Genomic DNA, 26,811 nt, shown 5'->3' on the forward strand with positions numbered 1-26,811 from the left:
GAAAAGGAATAAGTATCTATTGGGAGCATTTTAGAGAAGGTACAGCCAAGCTTGCGTCTTCACGTACCTCGTACTCTTCCTTATGTTAGCACTGTACAAGGCGGCAACCTAAGCACCTTCCAGACTCCAGAGTCATGCTTCCGTACAAAAGAATATCCTGAAGCATATTATTTCTTGTTATCTTCACAGGCTGCACTTACTGATCATCCCACACATTTAGCTTAAGATGGTTATTATCATTGTTTTTGATACCCAAAGAATAAGCTTAGCTTGTGTGTCCTGGGATTATTGGACAATCATTCATTCTAAAACAATTCAATACCAAAAATATCATGCTATGCACTCTTCTTTTTCACCACCCTCTCTGGAAACAATATTCAAGATTTAAGCATTATTCTCATTGTCACTTTCATCAGCATATAAAAGGGTGCGGAGCAAGAGTTCCATTGAAACACAGATATATTAGTGTACATGGAGAACCCTCATTCTTCTTCTTTTTCTTCTTCTTCTTGCTATGCTACTTCTTCTCCTTATGTTGTGATTGCATGCGACGCCACTAAGGACCGCAGCGAGAATGAGATTAAGCTAATCCTTGATAACATAAGAAAACAGGGCGATCTTCTCTCTGCTGGTGACAGGTTGCTTGTGTTCTGTGTATTGCATAGGGTGCTTAACCCCAGTGAGTGCTTTACCTTATTTATTACTAACACATATACAGTTTTCTGTCTTTATGCAAGGGTGTTATGTTCTCAGTTCTCCACATACACCAACTTTTAGCATATATAGATGAGTTTATGGTCATTCTTATTATTATGTTACGGTGGTTACAGAGATAATGGTATTTTAAAAATGTTATTAAAATTAAAATAATACTTTTTTATTATTAAACAACGTTTTCTAAAAAAAATTCTTAAAAAATATTTTTAAAATGTAAAAATAAAAATATATAACTTTAATTTTAACCACACTTACATAATCACTGTGACTACTATAATATAGTCGTACTAGAATCCACTTGTATAGGCAGTATCTATATACATATTAGTTAGTTAGTTAGTTACTAGGGTGCTGATAAGTCTAGTTAGCTAACATTAATTAGTGAACGTGACAGACTAAGGTTATGCATATTGATTTAGTGATTATCTTACTCCTCCATTATATTTCTCTACATTTCATATATCATTACACAAGATTTTATCTCATCTCTCATTGAATTCTTAAACCAACTGAGCTAAGGATATTGTAAGGTTTCATAACACTGATTCACATCAGCTATAACTCTTGTGTGTGTGAAAATGTGTAAGCAGCGAAAGCTAAGCTACCAAAGTAGAGACACATTTCCTTCAATATGTCTTACTGATTTTGTGACCCTTGTGTTCCTTTCTATGGCAGTGGGGTACCAGACCATAGCATGCCCCGAGTCTATGTTTGGTACGAACTTTCGAGCAATGGAGGAACAAGTTAAAAAGAAAGCCGATGCATATGCAATTGAGCTTTTATCAAGTCATGAAGAATTTAAAAGTGTAGGGGTATGATAAATTGTAAAAGAACTTTGCAAATATCATGCTATTATCACCATAGTCATAGATAGTTAAATGAAGAGTGAAAGAAACACAGGATTCTGAAGTACAGAGTATCAAAGGATAATTGAAGAGTGAAAGAAACACAAGATTCTTGCATATAGCATTTTTACATTACAGTAATATTTTTATTTATTTATGTTATGGTAATTGACTCTGCGTTTTATGTCCAGGTTAGCGTTGAAGTTAAAGTCACTGCAGGTTTTCCTCTTAGACAGGTTATTTTACAGGAGGTTACAAGATACAATGTATCATGGATTATACTTGATAGGTATGACCTTGTATCTCTTATAGAAAGGACTCAATAATTTTTACATTTTTAACACTTTCATTGTTTCTATTTTTTCCCTTTCTTCTATTAGGTTCTTTTATCAATTGAATTCTCTCCGAAAAGAATCTAACAAAACCAAATTCCACTTGAAGTTGGTTATGATGTTAGGCTTCCCTTGTATTTTGTGTCATAAAAATTTCTAGTTCAATCTTTTACTTACCCTCCAAAGAGTATATTTCTTCCACCTTTTCGGATGCTCCTTATTCCAAATGATTTTTAATGAAATCTGGCAAATTTGGACAGGCACCTTCGGCGCGACATGAGATTCTACCTGAACAGGATACCGTTCAGGGTTGGATTGGTTAAAGATGACTTCTCTGTGGATATCTGGAGATCCCATCATGCAAACATTACAACAATCACGGAAACAAAGCCTGTCTATTCCTTTTACAAGTTTGTCTCTTTAGCAGATTGCCAAAGTATTGAAGACATTGAACAACAATCTATTATCTCTTTCAAAAGTTATCCCCATATGTTAACTTCTTCGGGTACCTCTGTCATGATTAAGAGCTATACAAAGCATTCAAATGCTGATGTATGGGAGCAGAGTTCTTCACTAGAATCTGGACCTTCTAAGCATGAAAGATCAGGTTAGGGAACTTGTTTGAATTCTTACTTGCATGCATAAGTATGTTTTTTATAAGTGTGTTAGAGATATAACTATTTATATATTTTTTTTTATCAGCTTAAGTTTTCAGAAGTAGTATCATGTAGTGTCGTATCAAAGTTTCTACAATCAAAAGGTTAGAATTCGATCCTTATTGTCCCCTAAAAGAGAAAAAGAATAGCATAAGACAAATAAAAAAGAAAAAAATAAAGTCTATGCAAAATTTACTCAATTGAGATATTAGGATAGGGTATGGTAGAATAGGGTTTAAAATTTTAGGGTTTTAATCCACGGATAGGTACCCATTATCAGCCCTACAAAAGAAGTTCTTGTGTGAAGGAGCATATTAGAAATATAATCATTGTGTACTTTTTTTTATCAGCTTAAACTTTGGACAGACTCCATGACAATAAGTATTACTTCACACAGCTGGGCCTCATTTGGGATTAAATTAAGTTTTTTGACAATCTTCCAGGCGTAAGCATGAAAGGAGAACATAAGCATAGCGATAACTCTCATGTTGGGCAAAAGCAAGGAGGCTCTACACCACCACTTCTTTGTTCTGGATGCAAGATAAGGACCGAATTGTCTGTGAATGAGTTGACGAGGTTTACCTATTCTGAAATACAGCAAGCAACAAATGATTTTTCAAAGGATAACCTAATAGGTGAAGGTGGATATGGTCATGTTTACAAGGGTGTTCTTAAAGATGGACAGCAAATTGCAGCAAAGGTAAGGAAAGAGGAAAGCTCACAAGGCTCTTCGGAGTTTCATTCCGAGGTGTATGTCTTAAGCTTCGCTCGCCACAAGAATATAGTTATGCTATTGGGTTTTTATTGCAAAGAAAACCGAAATATTCTTATATACGAGTATATCTGCAATAGGTCCCTTGGTTGGCACTTATTTGGTAAGTGTTTATAGTTTTTTATTGGTTTGTTTTATCTTATGTTTTTATTCTCTTGGTGTTATCTAACAGGGAAGTTTATTAGGAGGTTGGATAGTTAGTTATATATTTGTAGTTAGAAATCTAACTTAACTAACTACAATAACTAACCGGTTAACTTGTTAACTAACTTGCCATGTCAGATAACACTAGGAGCAAATATATATATATATATATATATATATATATATATATATATATATATATATATACGACTCATTCTAATATAGTAATATGTTTATATTATGATGGTTAATAACGTTTTTTATTATTTAATAATATTTTTTTAAAATATTATTAAAAAAATATTACTAAAATACAAAAAAAATATGACGTTAATTTTACAATACTTGTATAGTGATAGTATAAACATATTAAAATTCACCTATTATATATATTATATTTTCTTAAGAACCAGATTTGTAATTATATGAATTTCATTTTTTTAAAGACAAAAGTGCTCCCCTTCTGGAGTGGCAACAAAGGTATGAAATTGCCATTGGAACCGCAAAGGGATTGCGTTTTCTGCATGAGGAATGCCGTGGAGGTCCTATTATTCATCGTGACTTGCGACCATGCAATATACTTCTTACTCATGATTATGTTCCCATGGTACGGTAAACTAAACTGGAACAATTTGCTTCATTCTCTCTCAACAAAATGTTCATGTATATCTTACACTTTCATTCATGTGGCTCTACTCGGTTCACACTTTGGATATCTTACACTTTTTGCTATGTGTTACTATCAATTTAGCATTGAACAATGTTAAAGAATTAGTATAATATTTATTATTTTTAATCAACGATTAATGATATTTAAAAATATTGATTAAAAATATAATGTTAGAGTTAAACTAACGCTGCTAGACTATTAGCTAAAAATGTTAAATGACCAATATAAATTCAAATTATTGACCCTCAAATTTTTTTATTTGGCATTTCTTGGGTAGTAATTAAAATGGGATTTGACATAGTAATTCAGCTTTTCTGCTCCAATCATATTCCAACTATTTGCTAAGTAACTTAGTGCAATGGCTAGATAGAATTTCCATTTTCTCTTTAATATTCCACACTGTTCTAAATCAGACAATGGAGATGGGATAGTAAATTACTCCAACACCCCAGAAGAGAAAATATACAGATGGTGAAAAAAAAAATTCTTCCGTTAGGCACTATTTCAATATGATGATGAAAATTCTCTTGTAGTTGTTTTTATGTAAAATTGACTATTAAAACTATTAAATAATAATTTAGTTAAACTTGTTAAATCAACTCATGATTTTCAAATATTATCTTCATATCATGGTGAATTTTCACCTTTCAACATTGTTCGTGCTAAAAATAAATTTATTTGCTCGCTGGTATATGCTGAATTATTTTCATGGTTTTCTCAAGTTGATTTCCCGGTTCTAGATGAATTTAAAACTTTAAATTATCCTCCATTGTAACTTTTGTTGAGTGATGTATAGTAGATATTTTGGTGCTTAAACAAAAGATGTTTAATTTGCTGAATAGTGTTATATATACGAACCTAGTTATTATTAGCGTTAGCAAATTTTCTTTCAATTAAGTGATGTGTTACAAATGCAGCTAGGTGACTTTGGCCTTGCCAAATGGAGGAACGGTGATGGTACTATGCACACCAGGATAATGGGCACAATAGGGTGAGAATTTTTTCAAACCTTTTGACTTTCTGAATAAAGGTGGGATTGTGAGTTAAGACATTCAAGTATTAGATGGGAGAAAGGTGAGAAAGTTTAGGGGAAATATTTTTATTAAAATTTAATCATTATTTAATTATTAAAAAAATAAATAATTTTATATTATTAGATAAAATTTTAGATCATTAAAAATATTAATAATAATTAATTAATAACTATAAATCATAAAATTTACTTATCTTTAACACTTTTCAAAAAAGTATTAGGAGTCAACATTACTGTTAATATTGCAACCGTTACTCAACATAAAAAAAATCTGAAATTATTAAAGATAAAAATATGTAAAATAATTCGAAAAATATCCGATATTAAAACTCAACAAAAACTTTATATTAGATTTATTTAGCAATTTGTTATAGTATTAGTAAAAATTGACTGCTATAATAATAATTTTATAACATTATTCATTATAAAAGGAGTAAAAGAAAAAAGATTTGAAATAAAGTTGCATTTCTTTTCATCTCTTTCTTTATTCTTTTAATTTTATTTATTTATTTATTTTTATGTAGATACCTATCTCCAGAGTATGCTGAAACCGGTGTAGTTTCTGAGCGAACAGATGTGTATGCATTTGGCATCGTTTTGTTACAACTGATTTCAGGACACAAGGTCTCCAATTTCCGCAATCCAGAACAACAATCTCTCAGACAATGGGTATCTTCTCTTCTAAATAATACATTTAATTATGTATGAACAAAATTCACATAAACGAATTAATTAAGGGTGAATGGGAGCTTGTAGGCTATGCCAATCATTGAGTCGTTGGCTTTACACGAACTGATTGACACTCGTCTTGGGAACTCATATGACACGTATCAACTATACCTCATGGTCAAAACCGCATTCTTCTGCGTCCAAATAGAGCCTCATGACCGTCCTTCAATGGGAGAGGTATTATCGAATCTCAATCTGTCTATTAATTTACTTATTTTATTGGATAAAGTTAACAGTTTCGTGTTTATGTCAAATCTTAATTTGGTTTTTAACACGTTTTACAAGTTTTATTTTAGTTTAAAAAATTTTAAATATTTTATTTTAATTTTAAAAAAATTTTAAATGAGTTCAATGTTATCTCACTGTTAAATTTAATAAAAACAATTTATATATTAAAAAATTAATAGCATTTGATTTCAATATGTAAGTAAAATTAATTTACTAATGATCACTAATATAAAAATATTTTCTTTAATTTTAAAACGTTGATGATTAATTGTTAAGATCTAGAGTTTTGTAAAAAAAATTAAAAAAAATAAGTATTATAAAAAGATTTTAGTTATATTTTTTTAACATATAAAAAAAATATAACTTAATTAATTAATAATATTATTAACGTCTACTCACTCATTCTGATAACTAATAAAATGTCAAATTTAATCGTAAGTTCTCACTGAACTTGTTTAAAATTTTTTGGAACATAAATTGAATATTTAAAATGTTAAGAATCAAATTAGAATTTGATTCAAATATTAAAGACTAAAATAATATTTTATTTTATTTTATATTTTAATTAAAAGCTATTTAATTCAAAGTTTAAAAATAATAAAAAATACTTTTTAATAAATAACATATAATAAAAAGTCGTTTTATTTTAAACTTCACTTAGATAATTAGATTTGTCTTTGCTTTTGTTTTTCATAAAGTTTATTAATACATGCTAGAAATGTTGCTAGGTTTTTAGTGATTAACAATCATGGACATATACACTAAAATTCAATCATCAATCAGTCGTTACGTGTAAAAATATATATTCGGTACTTTATAAAATTTTTTCATTTTACTTTTATAAGAAAGTTTGATTATTCGTTTATTGCAAATTTAATTATTTTAGTGGTTCATTAGTTAAAAAAATATGTAAAAAAATATGCATAAATATATAATAAAAACTGAATTTTAGTATAGCAAATTCTACTATAACTATACTATAGCATCTATAATGACTAATATAAGTGTCATTAAAATTAAAATCATACTTTTTTATATTTTAGTAATATTTTTAAATAATATTTTTTAAAAGTGTTGTTTAATAATTAAAAAATATTATTTTAATTTTAACAACATTTTTTAAAATACCATAGTCACGATAATTACCATAATATTATCATACTAGAATGATCTTTTTAATATACCAGAAATATTTTTTATTAATTAACTATAACACCAGTTTAATTTTGATATTATATTATTAGCCTATGTTACTTCTAAAATTTTTTATTTGATTTAATTTTTATATTATGACTCATTATCATCAGAAAAAATGAATCCAATTCATATTTCAAAAGTTATATATATGTATAGAAGCATTAACAATAATGTATCAAAGAGTTTAAAGACGAAGTAGCCCTGTATATATTTGCATAATAATATTGGATTTCTTTCTGCATATGTAGTATGAATAATATTACATTGCCAACATGTGAAACTCTTGTAACTCAGGTTGTGCGTCTTCTTGAGGGAGAAAGTAAAAATTTCCACACAATAGGAGAGGAATTGTTGCCAAAATATAACAGCTAAGGAAAACAGGAGAAAGCTAAGATCTTGACAAGTTATGCATAGAAGAGCCACAATTGATAATGGAGATTCAAGTGTAAAATTTGGGAAACTCTGGTTATTGGTGTGTGAACCATAGTATGATGGTTATTTATTAGAAGAAAAAGAAGACTTAAAAATACCGGTGCACTAGTTATTTTAATCGTTGGTTTTAATTAATATATATTATATATATTTTTTATAATCCAGATCAACGATTAAAATGATTGGAGCACCGGTACTCCCGATGTATTTGAAATGTTTTCTATATTATATATATTTTTTATAATTCAGATCAACGATTAAAATGATTGGAGCACCGGTACTCCCGGTGCACTTAAAATGTTTCCTATATAATTTTACTTTGATATGATGTATGATAAGGCAGAATGATATTGTTTTTTTTTTCTAAAATGATATTGTTTAACAAGAAATATTAGAGGATTAACAAAATTTTTTTTATTTATAGTTATGAATCATTAATGTTTAAAAGTATAGATAAAGTATATTATTGGATTATCAGACTAAAAAAATTAAATTAATGATTAAATGATAATAAAAGTAATAAATTTTTATGATCTCCTAATATTTTTCTTATTTAATTCATGGAGATTTCTAGGATGGTAAAAATATATTTTAGTATTTGAAAGATTAAGGTAGATAATAAAATTAGGGGTGAACGCGGATCAGATCGGATCGAATATGGCTAAAATTTCGATTCGATCCGCACTAAAATCATCGGATCGGATCCAATATCTGCATTTTTAAGTTTGGATTCGATCCGATTCGATCCGCACATTTGTGGATCAGATCGGATATATCCGCAAAACACAAAATTATTTTTAATAGCTTATTTTTATTAAAAAATATCAATAAAATTCATTTTTTCTATTCTTTTAAATATGTTTACTCTTAAAATAATATTAAACATACATTTCTTAAATAATAAATTAAAATAATGCAACATATATGATAATTATTAGTTGAAATAAAATATAAAAAAATATTTATTTATTTATTTCTTTAATTTTGCGGATATGCGAATATGCTGATCGGATATGCGGATACCTACACAAAATTCGCAATCCGATCCGATCCATGAACACCCTAAATAAAATTGGTAATAATTTGAGGCTCTTTTATAAATATAGATTTTAAGCATATGAACTCATTCTGATCATCACTTGCACTGAATCAACAAGTTTATATCTTTTAATGCCGTCAACAATGGCTGCCAAAGATTAAGAAAAAACATAACAATAATCAAATATCATTACTAAATTCAATGTTTCCACACCATAAATCAAATATTTTTCAAAAGAAATTGTTTGAAAATAACATTAAGATCAATCACAAATTGCAGATACAAAACTTCTACTCAAAATCAAATAAAAAGATAAAAAAAAAATAGAAAAATCAAAATGAAAATTGAAGTAATGAGTATCATGTTCATAAACAAATTGGATATTGTACACATTTTTATCTCTTCAAAAAAGGGTCATCACTTTTTTCATCAATAAACTCAATTAGAGACAAGAAGCATAAAATTGCATAAGTCGAACTTATAGGAATGCAAAAATCACATACAAACTTAAAACCAACGGAAAGTAATCTTCTATTTTTATACTTATTCATATAATCTAATAGGATGAAGGGCCCAACAAATAAAACAGAATTGGGTGCTGATATGGCACAAGAGCAGCAAAAATGGACAAAGGGTTGCAAATCACAGAAAGAAATCCAAATTCTTTATTAATGGGAACCACTTAAGTGACAATTTACACAGCATAGTGCTAAGAAGTAGGAACAAACATAAAATTACAAATAGACTCCTGAAAAGCTATCTTTGTTATGTAAATTGTGGTATTGGTCTCTCTTTTTCTCTGGCTCCTTTTGGAGGTATTTCTTCTTCTCTAATTCATTCTTTCCTCTCTTAATATTCTGCAGGTGCTAAAGCTCTCAGTGGAGGCCCTGACTCTATCTTCTATTCCTTCATTTTAAATTTGAAATTCTCTTATGTCAATATACAATTACTTTTGGATCATAGATAATTTTCATTACTTGTTATTCCATTTACATTTTATCAATTGATAAGCATTCAACTGTTATTTCATTCGTGCTTTAACATTTGGTGCTTTCATTCTTATGAAGATGATGGATGCCTATATTCGCAAATTGTTTGAGTTGGTGGCACAAAATTGGTAACAGATTCATCAAATGTTAGAGGCCAACGGTTCTACACCATTTGTTACAATAGATCCTTCAAAAATTGGACAAACAACCAATTGTGGTTGATGCTAGTCTATGGTTTGAACTCGCGAATAGAGACACCACACCAACAACATCAACAACGTGTTAGCATTGCTCCGCCATACCGTGGTTTCAAATGACTCAGTGTCATACTCCATTGAATCACCTTGTGAATCTCTCTTCAAGCTTATTTTATGAGTGGGTTATGTTAGGATATCCATCGTGCAGTGAGCTTGGCTAGACTTTATGAAGATAAAAGCACACCCTCTTTTTGTCCTAACCATGAAATGCCCTAAATAACATTTCGTGCTCTATCGGATGAAGCAAATTCTCTAGCATAGCAGCAACCACTTGATGGTATCAGGTAAAAGACCTGTACTATTTATCCATTAACGCAATGAAGGGAGAACCTGAGATGATATAGCTTTCAATGCCCTCAGGACAGCTATCACCACTCTTCTAGACTTTGTTATCCCATTTGTATTGAAAACTGATGCATCAGGAATTGGTGTGGGTGCAGTTTTAAGCCAAGACAAACATCCTATTGCATTTTTCTCTAAGAAACCGAGTCCTTTAATGCAGTGACAGTCTTCCTATACTCGTGAGCTATATGTCATCACCGAGACTATTGCAAAATTTCACCATTATCTATTTGGTAAATCGGACCAAAAAAGCCTAATCAATCTTTCCACACTTCTGAGCAACAAAAATGGTTGCACAATATAAACCCGGTGTGGATAATTTAGCACTGCTTTTTCACTGCCAGAACCCATTGGTTGCAGCAATTAAAAGATGAAGTTGTTTTAAATTCTGATTTGCAGTAGATTTGGCAACTTCGCCAGAACTAAGGTATGCAGCACTTGTATTATCATATTAGGAATGGGTTGCTGTTTTGGAAACATAAGTTGGTAATTCTAAGTGACAGTCCCTTGATTGGCATAATTCTCCATGAATATCATGACTCAGTAGTGCAAGGACATTCTGGAGTGGCTAAGACAAATACAATAAATTATCAAAGACTATATTTTGGGTTGTGCTATTTGTCAGAATAAATACCCTGCTGGTTTACTTCATCCGCTACCCATTCCATCGCAAATTTGGGAGGCTATGTGTATGGATTTTATTATGTCCTTACCCCCATTCCATAGATTGATAGGCTTACCAAACATGCTCATTTTATTCCTTTGAAACGGGCTTCACCAACAAGATAGTCGCTAACAATTTTCTTAATCATGTGATTAAGTTACATGGCTTCCCAGCCATCATCATATCCAATAAAGATAAAATCTTCATTAGTGGGGTACTCAATTGGCTATAAGCTCATCCTATCACCCATAAATTGATGGTCAAAGTGAGGTGTTGAATCAAACATTAGAGATATACTTGCGATATTTTTGTTTTGCTAATCCCAAGAGTTGGGTAAGAATGCTCCCATGGGCTCAATATTGGTACAACACATCATTCTACTCCAGCATCAAAATGCGTCCCTATAAATCTCTATATGACACAGATTCTCTTTCGCTAGTTAAATATGGATGACCAAGGATATGATTGAAGAGAGAGATAAACTCTTAGTGCATCTCAAGCAAAATCGGCAAAGATCTTAATTATTTATGAAACACATTGCTTATAGTAAACACAGATTTGAGGAGTTTCAGGTTGGAGATTTAGTTGTTGTTAAGTTACAACCATATCGCCAATAATCTGTGGTATTGCGTAAGCATCAGAAATTGGAGATGCGCTATTTTAGCCCTTTTAAAATTTTTAATAAATTGAGCACAGTGACATATTGGCTAGAGTTGCCAGAAGCGATAAGAATTCACAATAGCAATACCTACCATTACTATTTCACATTTTCTTGCTAAACAAGTTTCAGGGGATTTACAGTAGCAATACCAACCATTACTATTTATTATTTAGAATTTGGTCCAGTGTTCAGTCCTACTAAAATCATTGGGTCACAAAACATCCTTAGAAGCAACAAGAATTTTTCAAGTGTTAGTCCAATGGCATGAAAATTCTGCAGACTTTGCTACTTGGAAAGATGTTGATGAAATTCTCAACAATGATCCTAATCTTAACATTGAGGACAAGGTTAATTTTTAAGAAGAGGATAACAATAGGATGAAGGTCCCAGCAAATGAGGCAAAATTGGATGCTGATATGGCACAAACGCAACAAATGGATGAAGAGTTACAAATCACAGAAGGAAATCTAAATTCTATTAGTAATGGGGATCAATTAAGTGGCAATTCACATAACATAGTGCTAAGAAGAGAGAGCAGAAATAGAATTACAAATAGACTTCTGAGTTCTGAGAGACTATGTTTGTTAATTGTAGTATTGTTCTTTCTTTCTCTTTGACTCTTTTTGGAGATATTGTCCAATTTGATTTTGACTTATAAAATTATTTACAGACTAGTAAATACTATTTTTGTTCTAAATGTTTATATTTTATTTCAAAATTGTTATTAACATTTGGTGCTAATATTACGCTGATATTTCAATATATTTCAATTATATCCTGAAATAGATAACATATAAGGGTTATTATGTATTAGTGACACATTAACATACATTGAATAATATTAACCCTCAAAACTATAATTAAAAAATATTAGAGTAATTCTAATGAAGTGATTTTATAGTATCACTTTTGATAATTTTAAAAAGTAAACTGATTTAGAATTGAAATCTGCATTAAAATGTATAAATAAAATAAAATTGATTTTACCTTAGAGAAATAATATCACTTTGATGAAAAATTAATAAAATTTTATCACTTATATAATTATATTGATAAAATAATTAAAATAATATAAAATTTTAATTGAACTGAAATCAAGTATTGAAGTAACAAATCTCATTTTTACTTTCAAATAATTATTTATGACATATGACCATAAACGATAATGTATCATTTTGGTAGGACTCAAAATGAAATTGAACTTAAAATAATAAAAATAGCATTAAAATTACTCTTAGAAACAAAATGAAAAGAAATTAACATTAGAGATATTCTTAAAAAAATTTCGAAAATTGAGTAAATGACTATTCATGACGATTAAAAATTTAGTCATTGATAAATCTATCCACAAAAAAAATAAATAAAATTGACGTTGTATCCATAAAAACTATTTAAATCCTAAAAAATTATTTAAAATTTTAAAATTAACCATTCTCTCTACCACTTTTTTTATTTTAATCACGAACTGACTTTTTTTCATTTCCTCGTCATTCTCCCCTTATACCTTCTCTTTCTGCTACTCTTTTCATCATCTTTCTTTTTCCTTCTTCACCTTCTATGTCTGTGTATCTCTCTCCCTCTCTTATGAATTTTTTTATAGTTTTATTTAACTCTATTTGCTACATTCTTACATTTTTTTTGTCTTTTATAAAATTTTTCTTTTAGCAAAGATAGGTCTTTATTAATGTAATAAAATAAAATGGATAGTTCTAAGTAGGAACAAATAGCAAGTCTGGAATATTCAAAAAATATACAGTCACTTGAGAAAAGAGAAAAAATATCGAAACACGAAAAAAAAACTGCAATGTGAATTTATAATCCAAAGGTTGTTCATGATGTTCTCTGAACCTATGAAAATTTTTTTAATTAGGGATGACTTTGTCTTTAAAAATTTTTAGATTTTTCGTTGTCCAAATACACCATAAAATGAAGATAGTAAGGTGATGCGTGAGCATCTTATACCCTTTTCTAGTTGTTTTTATATTATTTTTAGTTAGATTTTATTAAATTTTATTATGTTTTAGTGCAAAATTCGTCTTTGAATGTTACTTTGAGTTTTTCTCTTTTTTTATTATTTTAGGTAAAATTCAGAACAATTTGGAGAAGGCTAGAGTAAGAAACGAAAAAGCTGCCAGCTCCCCCTTGGGCGCTGAACGCCCAACCTGGCATTCAACGCCAACAAGGGGGCTAGATTCAGAAGCGTGCACTCCTCTTTGGGCGTTCAACGCCCAATCCTAGCATTGAACGCCAGCTTGCTGTCTGACGAGAGGATTTTTGCTAGTAAAGAATTTCTTAGAAATAATCACGTTGTAAGTATAGCTTCTAAACTAACAGAGAATTCTTTCGTACAAAAGTTTTGGTTGTCACTAAAGCAAACCCGATAAAATTTATAACCGAAGTATTGAAATCTCGGGTCGTCTCTCAAGGCATTGCAGGGAGATATGATTTATTATTGGTTATGGAAAAGTATCTTTTGGGTTTTTTGAAAGGTTTGAACAAGAAATTTAGATGGCAAGAAAATAACTAATAAAGCTCTTGGCAGGTTTTGAGAACTGGAAATCCTGTCCTAGTTATCCTTATCACTTGTGATGAGAATTGTTTATTTCTCCCACTTAGTTAACCCTTATTAAATAAAGGAAAGTCAAGTGGACTAATCAGTTTGATTCCTCAAATCCTAGTCAACTCCTATGGAAAGACTAGCGTTAGAGGAATCCAAACCAATCAGCAAATTCCAATTTTCAATCAACAGCTGAGTTTGATAACTCAAGTGTAACCAATTACTCAACCAAAGCAAAGGGAGGAGAAAAATCTAAATTATTTATATCCTAAATAGAAGAAAGTAATCATAAATCTGAAATACCTCAAATTATATTAAATAGAAAATCAAATTAAACATAGGAATCCATAAACCAAATTGGAAAAATAAATAAACCAAAGTAATAGAATAAATAGAAGTAGAAGAGAAATTAAATTAAAGGAACATTGAACCTGAAATTGTGAAGAAGAAATTCTAATCCTAAAAGAAACCCTAAATCCTAAAACCTAAGAGAGAGGAGAGAGCCTCTCTCTCTAGAAAACTACATCTAAAACCTAAATTGTGAATAATGAATGTTCTCTCTATGAATGGATGCATTCCCCCACTTTATAGCCTCTAATCTATATTTTTTGGGCTGAAAACTGGGTCAAAAATAGCCCAAAAATCGCCCCCATTGATTTTTGATACGTCCAACATGCGGCAAAGTCACGCGTACGCGTCATCCATGCGTATGCGTGGATTGAGTTTTCTCCAGGTCACGCGTGCGCGTGATCCACGCGTGCGTGTTGTCTATCTTCAAGGCAGCTACGGCAAATTATATATCGTTGCGAATCCCCGAATGTTAGCTTTCCAACGCAACTGAAACCGCATCATTTGGACTTCTGTAGCTCAAGTTATGGTTGATTTAGTACCAAGAGGTCAAGCTGGACAGCTTTAGCGGTTCCTTCAGTTTCTTGTATTCCTTCCACTTTTGCATGCTTACTTTCCATTCTTTAAGTCATTCCTGCCATGTAATCTCTGAAATCACTTAACGCACATATCACGGCATCGAATGGTAATAAGAGAGGATTAATATTAGCAAATGTAAGGCCAAAGAAGCATGTTTTCAATCATAGCACAAAATCAGGAAGGAAAACGTAAAACATGTGAATTGTATGAATAAGTGTGAGAATAATGGATAAAACCCACTAGATTAAGCACGGGATAAACCTTAAAAATGGGGTTTATCAACCTCCCCACACTTAAACATTAGCATGTCCTCATGCTAAGTTCAAGAGAACTAAAAGAGTGAAAAGGAATGGTAAGACTTATGAAATGCAACCTATGAATGCAATTATATGCTAAGATGTTTCTATCTACTTGGTTAAAAGTAAATAAGTTCTCCAAGACAAATATAATTCAGATTCCACTAATTTAAACCATACAGTAAAGACAAGTAAACTTGTGAGAGGACAGCTCATGAAAGCAGTGAACATAGAATCAGGCATTGAACCCTCACTCGTAGTGTATATGCACTCTAATCTCTCAAGTGTCTAGGGTTAATCACTCTACTCTTTCCTAGTCATGCTTTCTAAACTTTGTTCTTCATCTAACCAATCAACAAAAATTTAGTATACCAATGCAAACATCATGAGGTCTTTTCAGGGTTGTAATGGGGCTAAGGTGAGGGTGAGGATATATGTATGGTCAAGTGAGCTATAATATGAATCTTTAATTAACCTAAGCTTTCACCTAACATACACACACACTCTATGTAACTCTAAATTCATGTCCAACTACCCATAATTCCCACTTTTTGCATTACATACTCATGTACCAAATATTTCTTTTGATTTTATCACATATGCATTGACCTTTCATTAAACTTAACATTGGGGTAATTTTGACCCCTATATATTTATTATATATATATATATATATATATATATATTCTTTTTCTTTTTCTTTTTTTTGAAAATATAAAAGCAAACATAACATATCAATGCATATGATTTTTTTTTTGGATTTTTCTGGTCTCACATGAGTAGGCACCCAAATTTCCAATATTTAAATAAAGTAGAAACATAACACATTCCCTATTAACCCAGGTTTTCCACAGTTTCCCCACACTTAGTTGACACACAATCTCTATCTTAAGCTAACCAAAGATTCAATGGGATAATTAATTATTTTTCTGCTTAAGGCTAGTGATGTGGTAAAATACAAAACAAAAGGGGATTAAAAGGCTCAAAGTGGCTAGCAAAGGTAAGTGGACTGGTCGGCTATTTGGGATAAGTGAGCTAATAACAAATGATGGCCTCAATAATATGCAAGCATGTAAATACACTAAACAATGGACATATAGAATGGAACAAAGCAAAAATTGCAATCATAGAGAAGGAAACATAGAAGAATAAAATATTATGGTTAAATAATGTAACCATGTAATTAAGCTCAAATCTCACGGGTTGTGTGTTCTTTAGCTTTAAACCATGTTCCAAATACAATCTTCAAACAAGTTTAACACAAATTTTTCAATTTAAATTAGTGAAATATTATAAAAAGGGTCTTGAAAAGAAACTCATTACTTTAACCAAGCAATGGTAAAATATGCACAAAATCAAGAAAATATGCAATCAAACATGTCAATGCAACAATGAACAAATAAAGAAAATAAGACATTGGTCTTGGGAAGAAAATAACTAACCCACAGAGATCGATATCGACCTCCCCACACTTAAAGATTGCACCATCCTCGGTACATGTTGAGATGTGCAAGTGGACGGGTTGCTATACTGATGCTTTTCTCCAAAGATTGTGCAGATGGAACTTGTTTGTTGCCCATGTAAAGGTTTTCCATTTTTCTTCCTCGGTGATCATCCTGAAAGAAGAGGAAAAAGAAGAAAAGTAACCCAGGAATAAAGAGAAGAAAATAAATAAAGTATGGGTGGGTTAATGCCAAATAATGGGGGTCTCAATTACATGGTAGCTACAACATGCAAGTGAGAAAACAATAGAAGTACAGGGCATGCCAACTTAAATAGCAAACCAGTCAAGGTGCACCCAAAATAATGCAAGAAATATGCAACAGTTGAATAAGAGAATTTTAACACCAATGTGAAAACAACAAGTATAGAAAAGAAATGGAGAAGAAACAATGAAGTTAAAATGCCATGAATGCGAGTATGCAAATGTAAAGAATAGAAGAAAAGAAATGGAATAAGGATGAAAGGGGGGAAGAAAGAAGAGAGAAGAAAGAAGAAAGAAGAAAGAAGAAAGAATTAGGGTTGGGGGATAAAAGATAAGATATATGGCGCTGAGGTGGATTAGTTGTGCGTCGCTTGCGACGCGCGCGCGTGCGTCACGCGTTCGCATGGGTTGCGTAATTTTTTTAGTGACGTGTATGCGTGACATGATTTGTGCTATTGGCGCGAGAGCAGCCTCGCGCACGCACAACTCTCTGTCTCATACGCACTATTGCTTAAAATTCACTCGACGCGCACGCGTGAGGGACGCGCACGCGTGAGGGACGCGCACGCGTGAGGGACGCGCACGTGTGGATGGTCTAGTTGGGACAAATGACGCGAACACGTCAGGGATGCATACACGTGATACGGCTTGTGCTTCTAGCACCATTTCAGCACCAGGCCACCACAACTTTCTGTTTAAACACCCATTTACGTCGATTTTGCAGGGTCACACGTGCGCGTGTGTGACGCACACGCGTGGATGCCTGTTTTGGCAAGTGATGCGGACGCGTCAGGGATGCGTATGCGTGGGTGTGTTTTTGCCTAAAGCACACCTCCAGCCACGTTCCCGCGTAACTCTCTGTTTAATCACCCCTTTTTCACGCATGCACATATGATGCGAACGCGTCAACAACGCTCGCGCATCGTGTGCCTTTCCTTTTTTTTATGCAGAATGCAGAATGCAAACTATATGCAATACTAATGAGAAGAGTTACTAAAATAAAACTAAGAAAAGAAAGAACGATCATACCATGGTGGGTTGTCTCCCACCTAGCACTTTTAGTTAAAGTCCTTAAGTTGGACATTTTGTGAGCTCCTTGTTATGGTGGCTTGTGCTTGAACTCCTCCAGGAATCTCCACCAATGTTTGTACTTCCAATAGCCTTCAGAATCCCAAACTAGGCGCAGAAAGCCTTCAAGCAAGTTAAAGCAAGTGACAAGGCCCCAAGAGTATTGATTGCTAGACTGAATTCTGAGGTCCCAAATCTTGCTTTTGCACTCGTCTTTGTGTTGAACACCATTGTTCCAACTGGGTGGCTCGCGATTTGAATTCTCACAGAGACATCCAAACAACCTTCTAGACCCATTCGATTGAGCTCTACACCAATCCTTGCACTTCAACTTAGAGCATGCAACCATGTTGAACCTTGCAGAACAACTCTTACCACTAACCATCTTCCTCTTACTCTTGATTCCACAGCGAGCTCTAAGTTGACCATCCGTCTCCAATAGGCCATATTCAGGTGGGAAAGTAAAGGTTAAGGATAAGAATTTTACCCACTTGAATATTGTGTTGGACGGTAATGGCCTTGGGAGAGGTGTTTCTAATGATCTTGCAAGCTCCACTCCCTTGTGCACTTCTTTGACAACTTCCACCTCCTTGTAAGCTTCTTCAATTTCAACCTCTTCCTCTTGGTAGCTTTCTTCCAATTCAATCTCCTCTTCACTGCTTTCCAAGGGCATGGGAGGTTGTGCCTCTTCTTCTTTAATCACCATCTCTTGATCAACCTCTGCAAAGTCTTCAACCATGATATGCCTCGGAGGTTGTACACCTTTCTCAACATCAACATCAAACATCTTGGAAGGAGGCTTCATGATTTGATGAGAGAATTTTTGCTAGTAAAGAATTTTATAGAAATAATCACGTTGTAAGTATAGCTTCTAAACCAACAGAGAATCCTTTAATTCCGTACAAAAGTTTTGGTTGTCACTAAAGTAAACCCAATAAAATTTATAACCGAAGTATTGAAACCTCGGGTAGTCTCTCAAGGAATTGCAGGGAGGTATAATTTATTATTGGTTATGCAAAAGTATCTTTTGGGTTTTTTGAAAGGTTTGAACAAGGAATTTAGATGGCAAGAAAATAACTAATAAAGCTCTTGGCAGGTTTTGAGAACTGAAAATCCTGTCCTAGTTATCCTTATCACTTGTGATGAGAATTGTTAATTGCTCCCACTTAGTTAACCCTTACTAAATAATGAAAAGTCAAGTGGACTAATCAGTTTGATTCCTCAAATCCTAGTTAACTCCTATGGAAAGACTAGCGTTAGAGGAATCCAAACCAATCAACAAATTCCAATTTTCAATCAACATCTGAGTTTGATAACTCAAGTGTCACCAATTACTCAAAGCAAAGGGAGGAGAAAAATCCAAATTATTTATATCCTAAATAGAAGAAAGCAATCATAAATCTGAAATACCTCAAATTATATTAAATAGAAAATCAAATTAAACATAGGAATCCATAAACCAAATTGGGAAAATAAACAAACTAAAGTAATAGAATAAATAGAAGTAGAAGAGAAATTAAATTAAAGGAACATTGAACCTGGAATTGTGAAGAAAAAATCCTAATCCTAAAAGAAATCCTAAATCCTAAAACCTAAGAGAGAGGAGAGAGCCTCTCTCTTTAGAAAACTACATCTAAAACCTAAATTTTGAATAATGAATGTTCTCTCTATGAATGGATGCATTTCTCCACTTTATAGCCTCTAGTATGTGTTTTCTGAGCCAACAACTGGGTCAAAAATAGCCCAGAAATCACCCCCAACGATTTCTGATACGTCCAGCACGCGGCAAAGTCACGCGTACGTTTTCTTCAAGTCACGCATGTGCGTGATCCACGCGTGCACATCGCCTATCTTTAGAGCAGTTACGGAAAATTATATATTTTTGTGCCCTGGATGTTAGCTTTCCAACGCAACTAGAATCGCATCATTTGGACCTTTGTAGCTCAAGTTATGGTCGATTTAGTACCAAGAGGTCAGGCTGGACAGTTTTAGCAGTTCCTTCAGTTTCTTGTATTCCTTCCACTTTTGCATGCTTCCTTTCCATTCTCTAAGCCATTCCTGCCCTGTAATCTCTGAAATCACTTAACACACATATCACAGCATCGAATGGTAATAAGAGAGGATTAATATTAGCAAATATAAGGCCAAAGAAGCATGTTTTCAATCATAGCACAAAATCAGGAAGGAAAACGTAAAACATGTGAATTGTATGAATAAGTGTGAGAATAATGGATAAAATCCACTAGATTAAGCACAGGATAAACCCTAAAAATGGGGTTTATCACTGTCTGTTTCACACCTATTGGGCCTCCAAGTGGATTTTAGCACTTTTTAGGCTTATCTTATTTTATCTTTGTAATTTCTAATTTAAAATAATATCTTTTTGGTTTAGCATTTATTATTAGATTAGTATTTAAGGAGGAGATCACTTAGGTTTAGGCACATCAGATCTTTTCCACATCTTTTCAAAAACCTGTTTTCTTTATAAAGTATGAGCAACTAAACCTCCTAGTTAAGGTTAGAAGCTCTGTTTATTTCTATGGATTAAGATTATTATTCTTATATTTTAATTAATATTTGATTCAATTATAAGGTGTTGTTTTCGTTCTTAATCTTATTAATTTGGGGTGGAACGAGAATATGACCTTTTTTTCTACATGAGCTCTTGTGATTCTCAAGAGACCTATCTCGCTTAAGCTACAGCTTGAAAACACTCCTCCTAAACTGCAATTTTTTTTATCAAAGTTATGCAATTTCATTACTGAAAATTGGTCCAATTTGGACTACAGGCAGAAATTGTAATAAAGAGAATAGGAAATTCCAACTTGAATAAAATGACTTAAGCATAAGGAAACTAAAAAGGTAAAGTAAAAACTCAAAGGTCTCATCTTCTCTCACGAACACTTCTTCTGGCTATCTCCACAATAGTTGTTGAAGGAGTGATTTTACCTTCAAATACCCAGGCGTTTCTTGCTAACCAGATTTGCCATAAGAGGTTTGCTGCTACTGCTTTTTTTTCGTTCGAATTTTCTTCCATTCTCGGTTCTTCTTCCAGCTGAATCTACCACTTCCATGGTTCTCGAGCTTGAAACTGTCATGGCAGAGTTGAACATTTTCAAGCTTCAGTCACATCTAGGTACTCCTAGAAACAATGAAAAATACTTTCTTGTGACCGATTGCATTTTGGACACCAGGATTTGATGGATTGTATTCGAGCGTTCAACCTTTCTTTCAATGGGAGTCTGATAAACCCATATTTCATGGTTTATCTTGTGCTCAATTGAGTGGTTTTTATCAACTCTTTACCCACTTATTCATACTATTTGCATGGTTTTACATTTGCCTTCCTAATTATGTGCTTTGATTGAAAACATGCTTCTTTGGCCTTAAGTTCCCTATGTTTAATCCCATCTTATTACCATTAGATGCCTTGATATGTGTTAAGTGATTTCAGAGATTACAAGGCAAGAATGACTCAGAGGATGGAAAGGAAGCATGCAAAAGTGGAAGGAATACAAGAAGTTGGAGAAATTGCTAAGTTGTCCAGCCTGACCTCTTCGCACTCAAACGGCTATAACTTTAGCTACAGAGGTCCAAACGACGCGGTTCCAGTTACGTTGGAAAGCTAACGTCCGGGGCTTTGATTTGATATATAATTTATCATAGCTGCCCCGACGCTAGGTGATGCGAACGCGTGAGTCAAGCGGACGCGTGACTTGGTAGGAACGCAACCCGCGTGGCCGCGTGAGCCATGCAGCCGCGTCACTTTTCCGCGACCTGTACGAATCAGAAAGCACTGGAAGTGACTTCTGAACTGTTTCTAACTCAGTTTTTGGCCCAGAGAACACAGATTAGAGGCTATAAAGTGGGGGAATGCATCCATTCATAATCAGGCTCTCATAATTCACTTTTCATATTTTTAGATGTAGTTTTTAGTGAGAGAGGTTCTCTCCTCTCTCTTAGGATTAGGATTTAGGACTTCTCTTAGTTTTAGGAGTGACTCTCAATCCCAGGTTCTTTATTTTTATTTATCCCAATTTAATTTATGAACTCTTCCATGTTACAGATTACTCTTTTAAATTAATGTTATTTGAGATATTTCAGATCTATGATTGGTTTCTTTAATTTATATTGTTGGTACTTATCCAAATTATTTTCATTCGAGTAGATAGTTTTCCTTTTGGCTTTGGTTAAATAACTGGTGACTCTTGAGTTATCAAACTCATTGTTAATTGAAAATTGAAATTCATCCACTTAACTTACCTTCATAGTTAGAGGTTAACAAAGTGGAAGAAAAATCCAATTCTCATCATAATTGATAAGGATAACTAGGATAGGACTTCTAATTATTGTACCTTGCCAAAGGTTTATTTTACAGTTATTATTATTTCATTTTACTTGTCATATAACATATTCCCACCTTACTTCCATAACCCCAATTTTACCTTTTTCGTAACCAATAATAAGAACATACCTCCCTGCAATTCCTTGAGAAGACGACCCGAGGTTTAAATACTTCGGTTATCAATTTATTTAGGGGTTTGTTACTTGTGATAACCAAAACGTTTGTACAAAGGGATTTCTGTTGGTTTAGAGACTATATCTACAACGCGAATATTTTTAATAATTCTTTACTGGCAAAAATCCTAACGTCAAAATGGCGCCGTTGCCGGGGAGTTGCAAACGTGTGCCATATATATATATATATATATATATATATATATATATATATATATATATATATATATATATATATATATATTTTTTCTTTTACTTGTTTATTTGTTTTCTTTTTTCCCCCTTATTTCTGATAGCTATTATGAATTCTCACCCCTCTCGCTTTGAGTTTGGTTCTAACTTTGTTGAAGGAAATAGAAACCACAGCAGGAATATGCATCAAGGTCAGACCAATCAAGGATGCATGGAGCCAAGAGGATCTAATCAACCCTTTAGGCAACAACACCATCCTAGATATCATGGACAAAGACCAGGCTATAATGCATCCCAAGCTGATAGATATGGTGGACCACCTTGTAGCTACCAACAAGCCCCACCCTATGCTCAGAGATCATCCTTTCAACACAACCTCAACCCACCACACCCACAAGCCCCTTTCCGTCATTCACCTCCATATAACCCTAACCCTCAACCACCATACCAACCACCTTATGAGCCATATGAACCATATATAGAACCACCCCAATTCCAACCTAATTACTCACAAAAACCACCACTTCAATATTCACCATCTCCATATCCATTAATCCAAGAGCACTATGATCCTATTTATGAAAGCCGAGTGTATCAAGAGACAAAGGATCGTCTCAAGAAAACAGTGGATCGATGTCAGGCAACCATTCATCAATTGGGGCAAGCAATAATGAGTCAATTAGCTTCCCGACGTTCAGACACTCAAGGAACCCCCATGGCTTCATGTGGGCAATCTAATGATGAACGTAGCATGAAGGAGACACTAGAAACTCCGGTGGACAGTATGGAACATGACTTTGTACTGGAACAAATGGAGGAAGCTGTAATTATCAAAGAAGAAGAATTGGTTGAAGACTTAGGAGATGCTGAAACTCCATGGGAAAGTCAAGTTATAGAGCATCCTTCAAAGACGTTTGAAGCTGATATTGAGGAGGGTGTACAACCTCCAAAGCATATCGTGGTTGAAGACTTTGAAGGAGACGATCAAGAGATGGATTCAATCATTAATGAATTCTTATCTACATTTGAATCCTCTCCCATTGGACTTGACATGGAGATTACAGAAGAAGAAGCACAACCTCCTTTGCCCTTGGTGAACACTGAAGAAGAGATTGAATTGGAAGAAATCCACCAAGAGGACGAGGTTGATATTGAAGAAGATTGCCAAGAGGTGGAAGATGTCGAAGAAGAGCACAAGGGAGTGGAGCTTGCACGTTCATTAGAAACACCTCCCCCTAAGTTGCCATCATCCTTCACAACATTCAAGTGGGTAAAATTCGTATCCCTTAGCTTTCTAATTCCACTTGAATATGGGCTACTGGAGACGGATGGTCAACTTAGAGCTCTCTGTGGCATTAAGAGTAAGAAGAAGATGGTCAGAGATAAGATTTATCCTGCAAGGTTCAACATGGTTGTGTGCTCAACATTTAAACGCAAAGGTTGGTGTAAAGCTCAACTGAATGGGTCTAGGAAGTTGTCTGGCTGCTTCAGTGAGAATTCAGACTGTTTGCCACCCGGCTAGAACAATATTGCTCAACCAAAAGACGGGTGCAAAGGCAAGGTCTGGGACCCCGGAATCCATTCTACCAATCACCACTCTTGGCGCCTTGTCACTTGCTTCAACTTGCTTGAAGGCTTTCTGCGCCTAGTTTGGGACCCCAGAGGCCATTGGAAGCGCAAACATTGGTGGGGATTCCTGGATCAGTACAAGCATAAGCCACCATGACAGGAAGCTCATCAAATGTCCAACTTAAGGACTTTAACTAAAAGTGCTAGGTGGGAGACAACCCACCATGGTATGATCATTCCTTTTTCATTTTTATTCAGTTTTATTTGTTTTCAAGTTTTATTTTATTTTATTGTATTGAACCTGGAGTTTTTCATAACATTCATATTAGCATTGCATACTGCATACTTGCATATTTATATAAAAAAAAGGGGCCACGCGACGCGACCGCATTAGCGACGCGTCCGCGTCGCGAGGAGAGGGGAGAAAATGAAAAACGAACAGAGAGTCACACGAGAGCGTGGCTGGAGGCATGCCAATGGCACAAATCGTCCCACGCGACTGCGTCATATGGGAAAAATGGCCTCCCACGCGACCGCGTGCCCCACGCGGCTGTGATGAGCGGATAATTTATACGCTTTTTGGCATTGTTTTTAGGTAATTTTTAGTAAGTTTGAGCTACTTTTAGGGATGTTTTCATTAGTTTTTATGTTAAATTCACATTTCTGGACTTTACTATGAGTTTGTGTGTTTTTCTGTGATTTCAGGTAAATTCTGGCTGAAATTGAGGGACTTGAGCAAAACTCTGAAAAAGACTGACAAAAGGACTGCTGATGCTGTTGGAATCTGACCTCCCTGCACTCAAAATGGATTTTCTGGAGCTACAGAACTTCAAATGGCGCGCTCTCAACGGCGTTCGAAAGTAGACATCCAGAGCTTTCCAGCAATATATAATAGTCCATACTTTATTCGGAAATTGACGACGTAACTTGGCGTTGAACGCCAAGTACATGATGCTGTCTAGAGTTAAACGCCAGAAAAACGTCATGATCCGGAGTTGAACGCCCAAAACACGTCATAACTTGGAGTTCAACTCCAAGAAAAGCCTCAGCTCGTGGATAGATCAAGCTCAGCCCAAGCATACACCAAGTGGGCCCCGGAAGTGGATTTATGCATCAATTACTTACTCATGTAAACCCTAGTAGCTAGTCTAGTATAAATAGGATAAGTTACTACTGTATTAGACATCTTTTGACAGTTTAATCTCTTGACTGTTTAGCCTTTGATTATTCGGTCTCTTGATCACTCAAGGGGGCTGGCCATTCGGCCATGCCTGAACCTTTTACTTATGTATTTTTAACAGTGGAGTTTCTGCACACCATAGATTAAAGGTGTGGAGCTCTGCTGTACCTCAAGTTTCAATACAATCACTATTACTTTTTATTCAATTCTATTTTATTCTTATTCCAAGATATACGTTATACTTAACTTGATGAATGTGATGATCCGTGACACTCATCATCATTCTCACCTATGAACGCACGTGACTGACAACCACTTCCGTTCTACCATAGGCCGGGCGCATATCTCTTAGATTCCCCAACAGAATCTTCGTGGTATAAGCTAGATAGATGGCGGCATTCATGAGGATCCGGAAAGTCTAACCTTGTCTGTGGTATTCCAAGTAGGATCCTGGGAGTCCGGAAAGTCTAACCTTGTCTGTGGTATTCCGAGTAGGATTCCGGTATTGAATGACTGTGACGAGCTTCAAACTCCTGAAGGCTGGGCGTTAGTGACAAACGCAAAAGAATCAAGGGATTCTATTCCAACCTGATTGAGAACCGACAGATGATTAGCCGTGCTGTGACAGAGCATAGGAACGTTTTCACTGAGAGGACGGGATGTAGCCATCAACCATGGGTGATGCCTCCAGACGATTAGCCGTGCAGTGACAGTGCATAGGATCATTTTCCCGAGAGGATTGAAAGTAGCCACCGATGATGGTGATGCCCTACATACAGCTTGCCATGGAAAGGAGTAAGAAGGATTGAAGGAAGAGTGAGTAGTGAAGTAGAGTTTCAAGAGGAGCACAGCATCTCCATACACCTATCTGAAATTCTCACTATTGATTTACATAAGTATTTCTATCCCTTTTTATTTTCCAATTATTATTAATTTTCGAAAACCCATAAAAAAATTTAATCTGCCTAACTGAGATTTACAAGGTGACCATAGCTTGCTTCATACCAACAATCTCTGTGGGATCGACCCTTACTCACGTAAGGTTTATTACTTGGACGACCCAGTACACTTGCTGGTTAGTTGAACGGAGTT

The 26,811-nt window shown here is 34.0% G+C and overlaps 1 protein-coding gene across 1 annotated transcript; it reads left to right on the plus strand.

Moving 5' to 3' along the window:
* The first annotated feature begins 471 nt into the window (after positions 1 to 471).
* On the plus strand, positions 472 to 6,158 carry LOC112701441 (proline-rich receptor-like protein kinase PERK13). Its single transcript, XM_072198796.1, has 10 exons — positions 472 to 679; positions 1,393 to 1,529; positions 1,754 to 1,851; positions 2,155 to 2,501; positions 2,994 to 3,425; positions 3,913 to 4,073; positions 5,054 to 5,127; positions 5,694 to 5,838; positions 5,926 to 6,075; positions 6,135 to 6,158. The coding sequence occupies exons 1-10, from the start codon at positions 472 to 474 to the stop codon at positions 6,156 to 6,158; spliced, it is 1,776 nt and encodes a 591-aa protein (XP_072054897.1).
* Positions 6,159 to 26,811: the final 20,653 nt, after the last annotated feature.

The sequence above is a fragment of the Arachis hypogaea genome, chromosome 7 (genome assembly GCF_003086295.3).
Source record: "Arachis hypogaea cultivar Tifrunner chromosome 7, arahy.Tifrunner.gnm2.J5K5, whole genome shotgun sequence".
Classification (NCBI taxonomy): domain Eukaryota; kingdom Viridiplantae; phylum Streptophyta; class Magnoliopsida; order Fabales; family Fabaceae; genus Arachis; species Arachis hypogaea.

What these genes read in the sequence shown, in the direction of transcription:
- LOC112701441 (XM_072198796.1), top strand. Translation starts at nt 472, where the DNA reads ATGGAGAACCCTCATTCTTCTTCTTTTTCTTCTTCTTCTTGCTATGCT. An exon ending in CCTTGGTTGGCACTTATTTG is followed by an intron (nt 3,426 to 3,912) that starts GTAAGTGTTTAT and finishes ATTTTTTTAAAG; the next exon opens with ACAAAAGTGCTCCCCTTCTG. An exon ending in AACAATCTCTCAGACAATGG is followed by an intron (nt 5,839 to 5,925) that starts GTATCTTCTCTT and finishes GGGAGCTTGTAG; the next exon opens with GCTATGCCAATCATTGAGTC.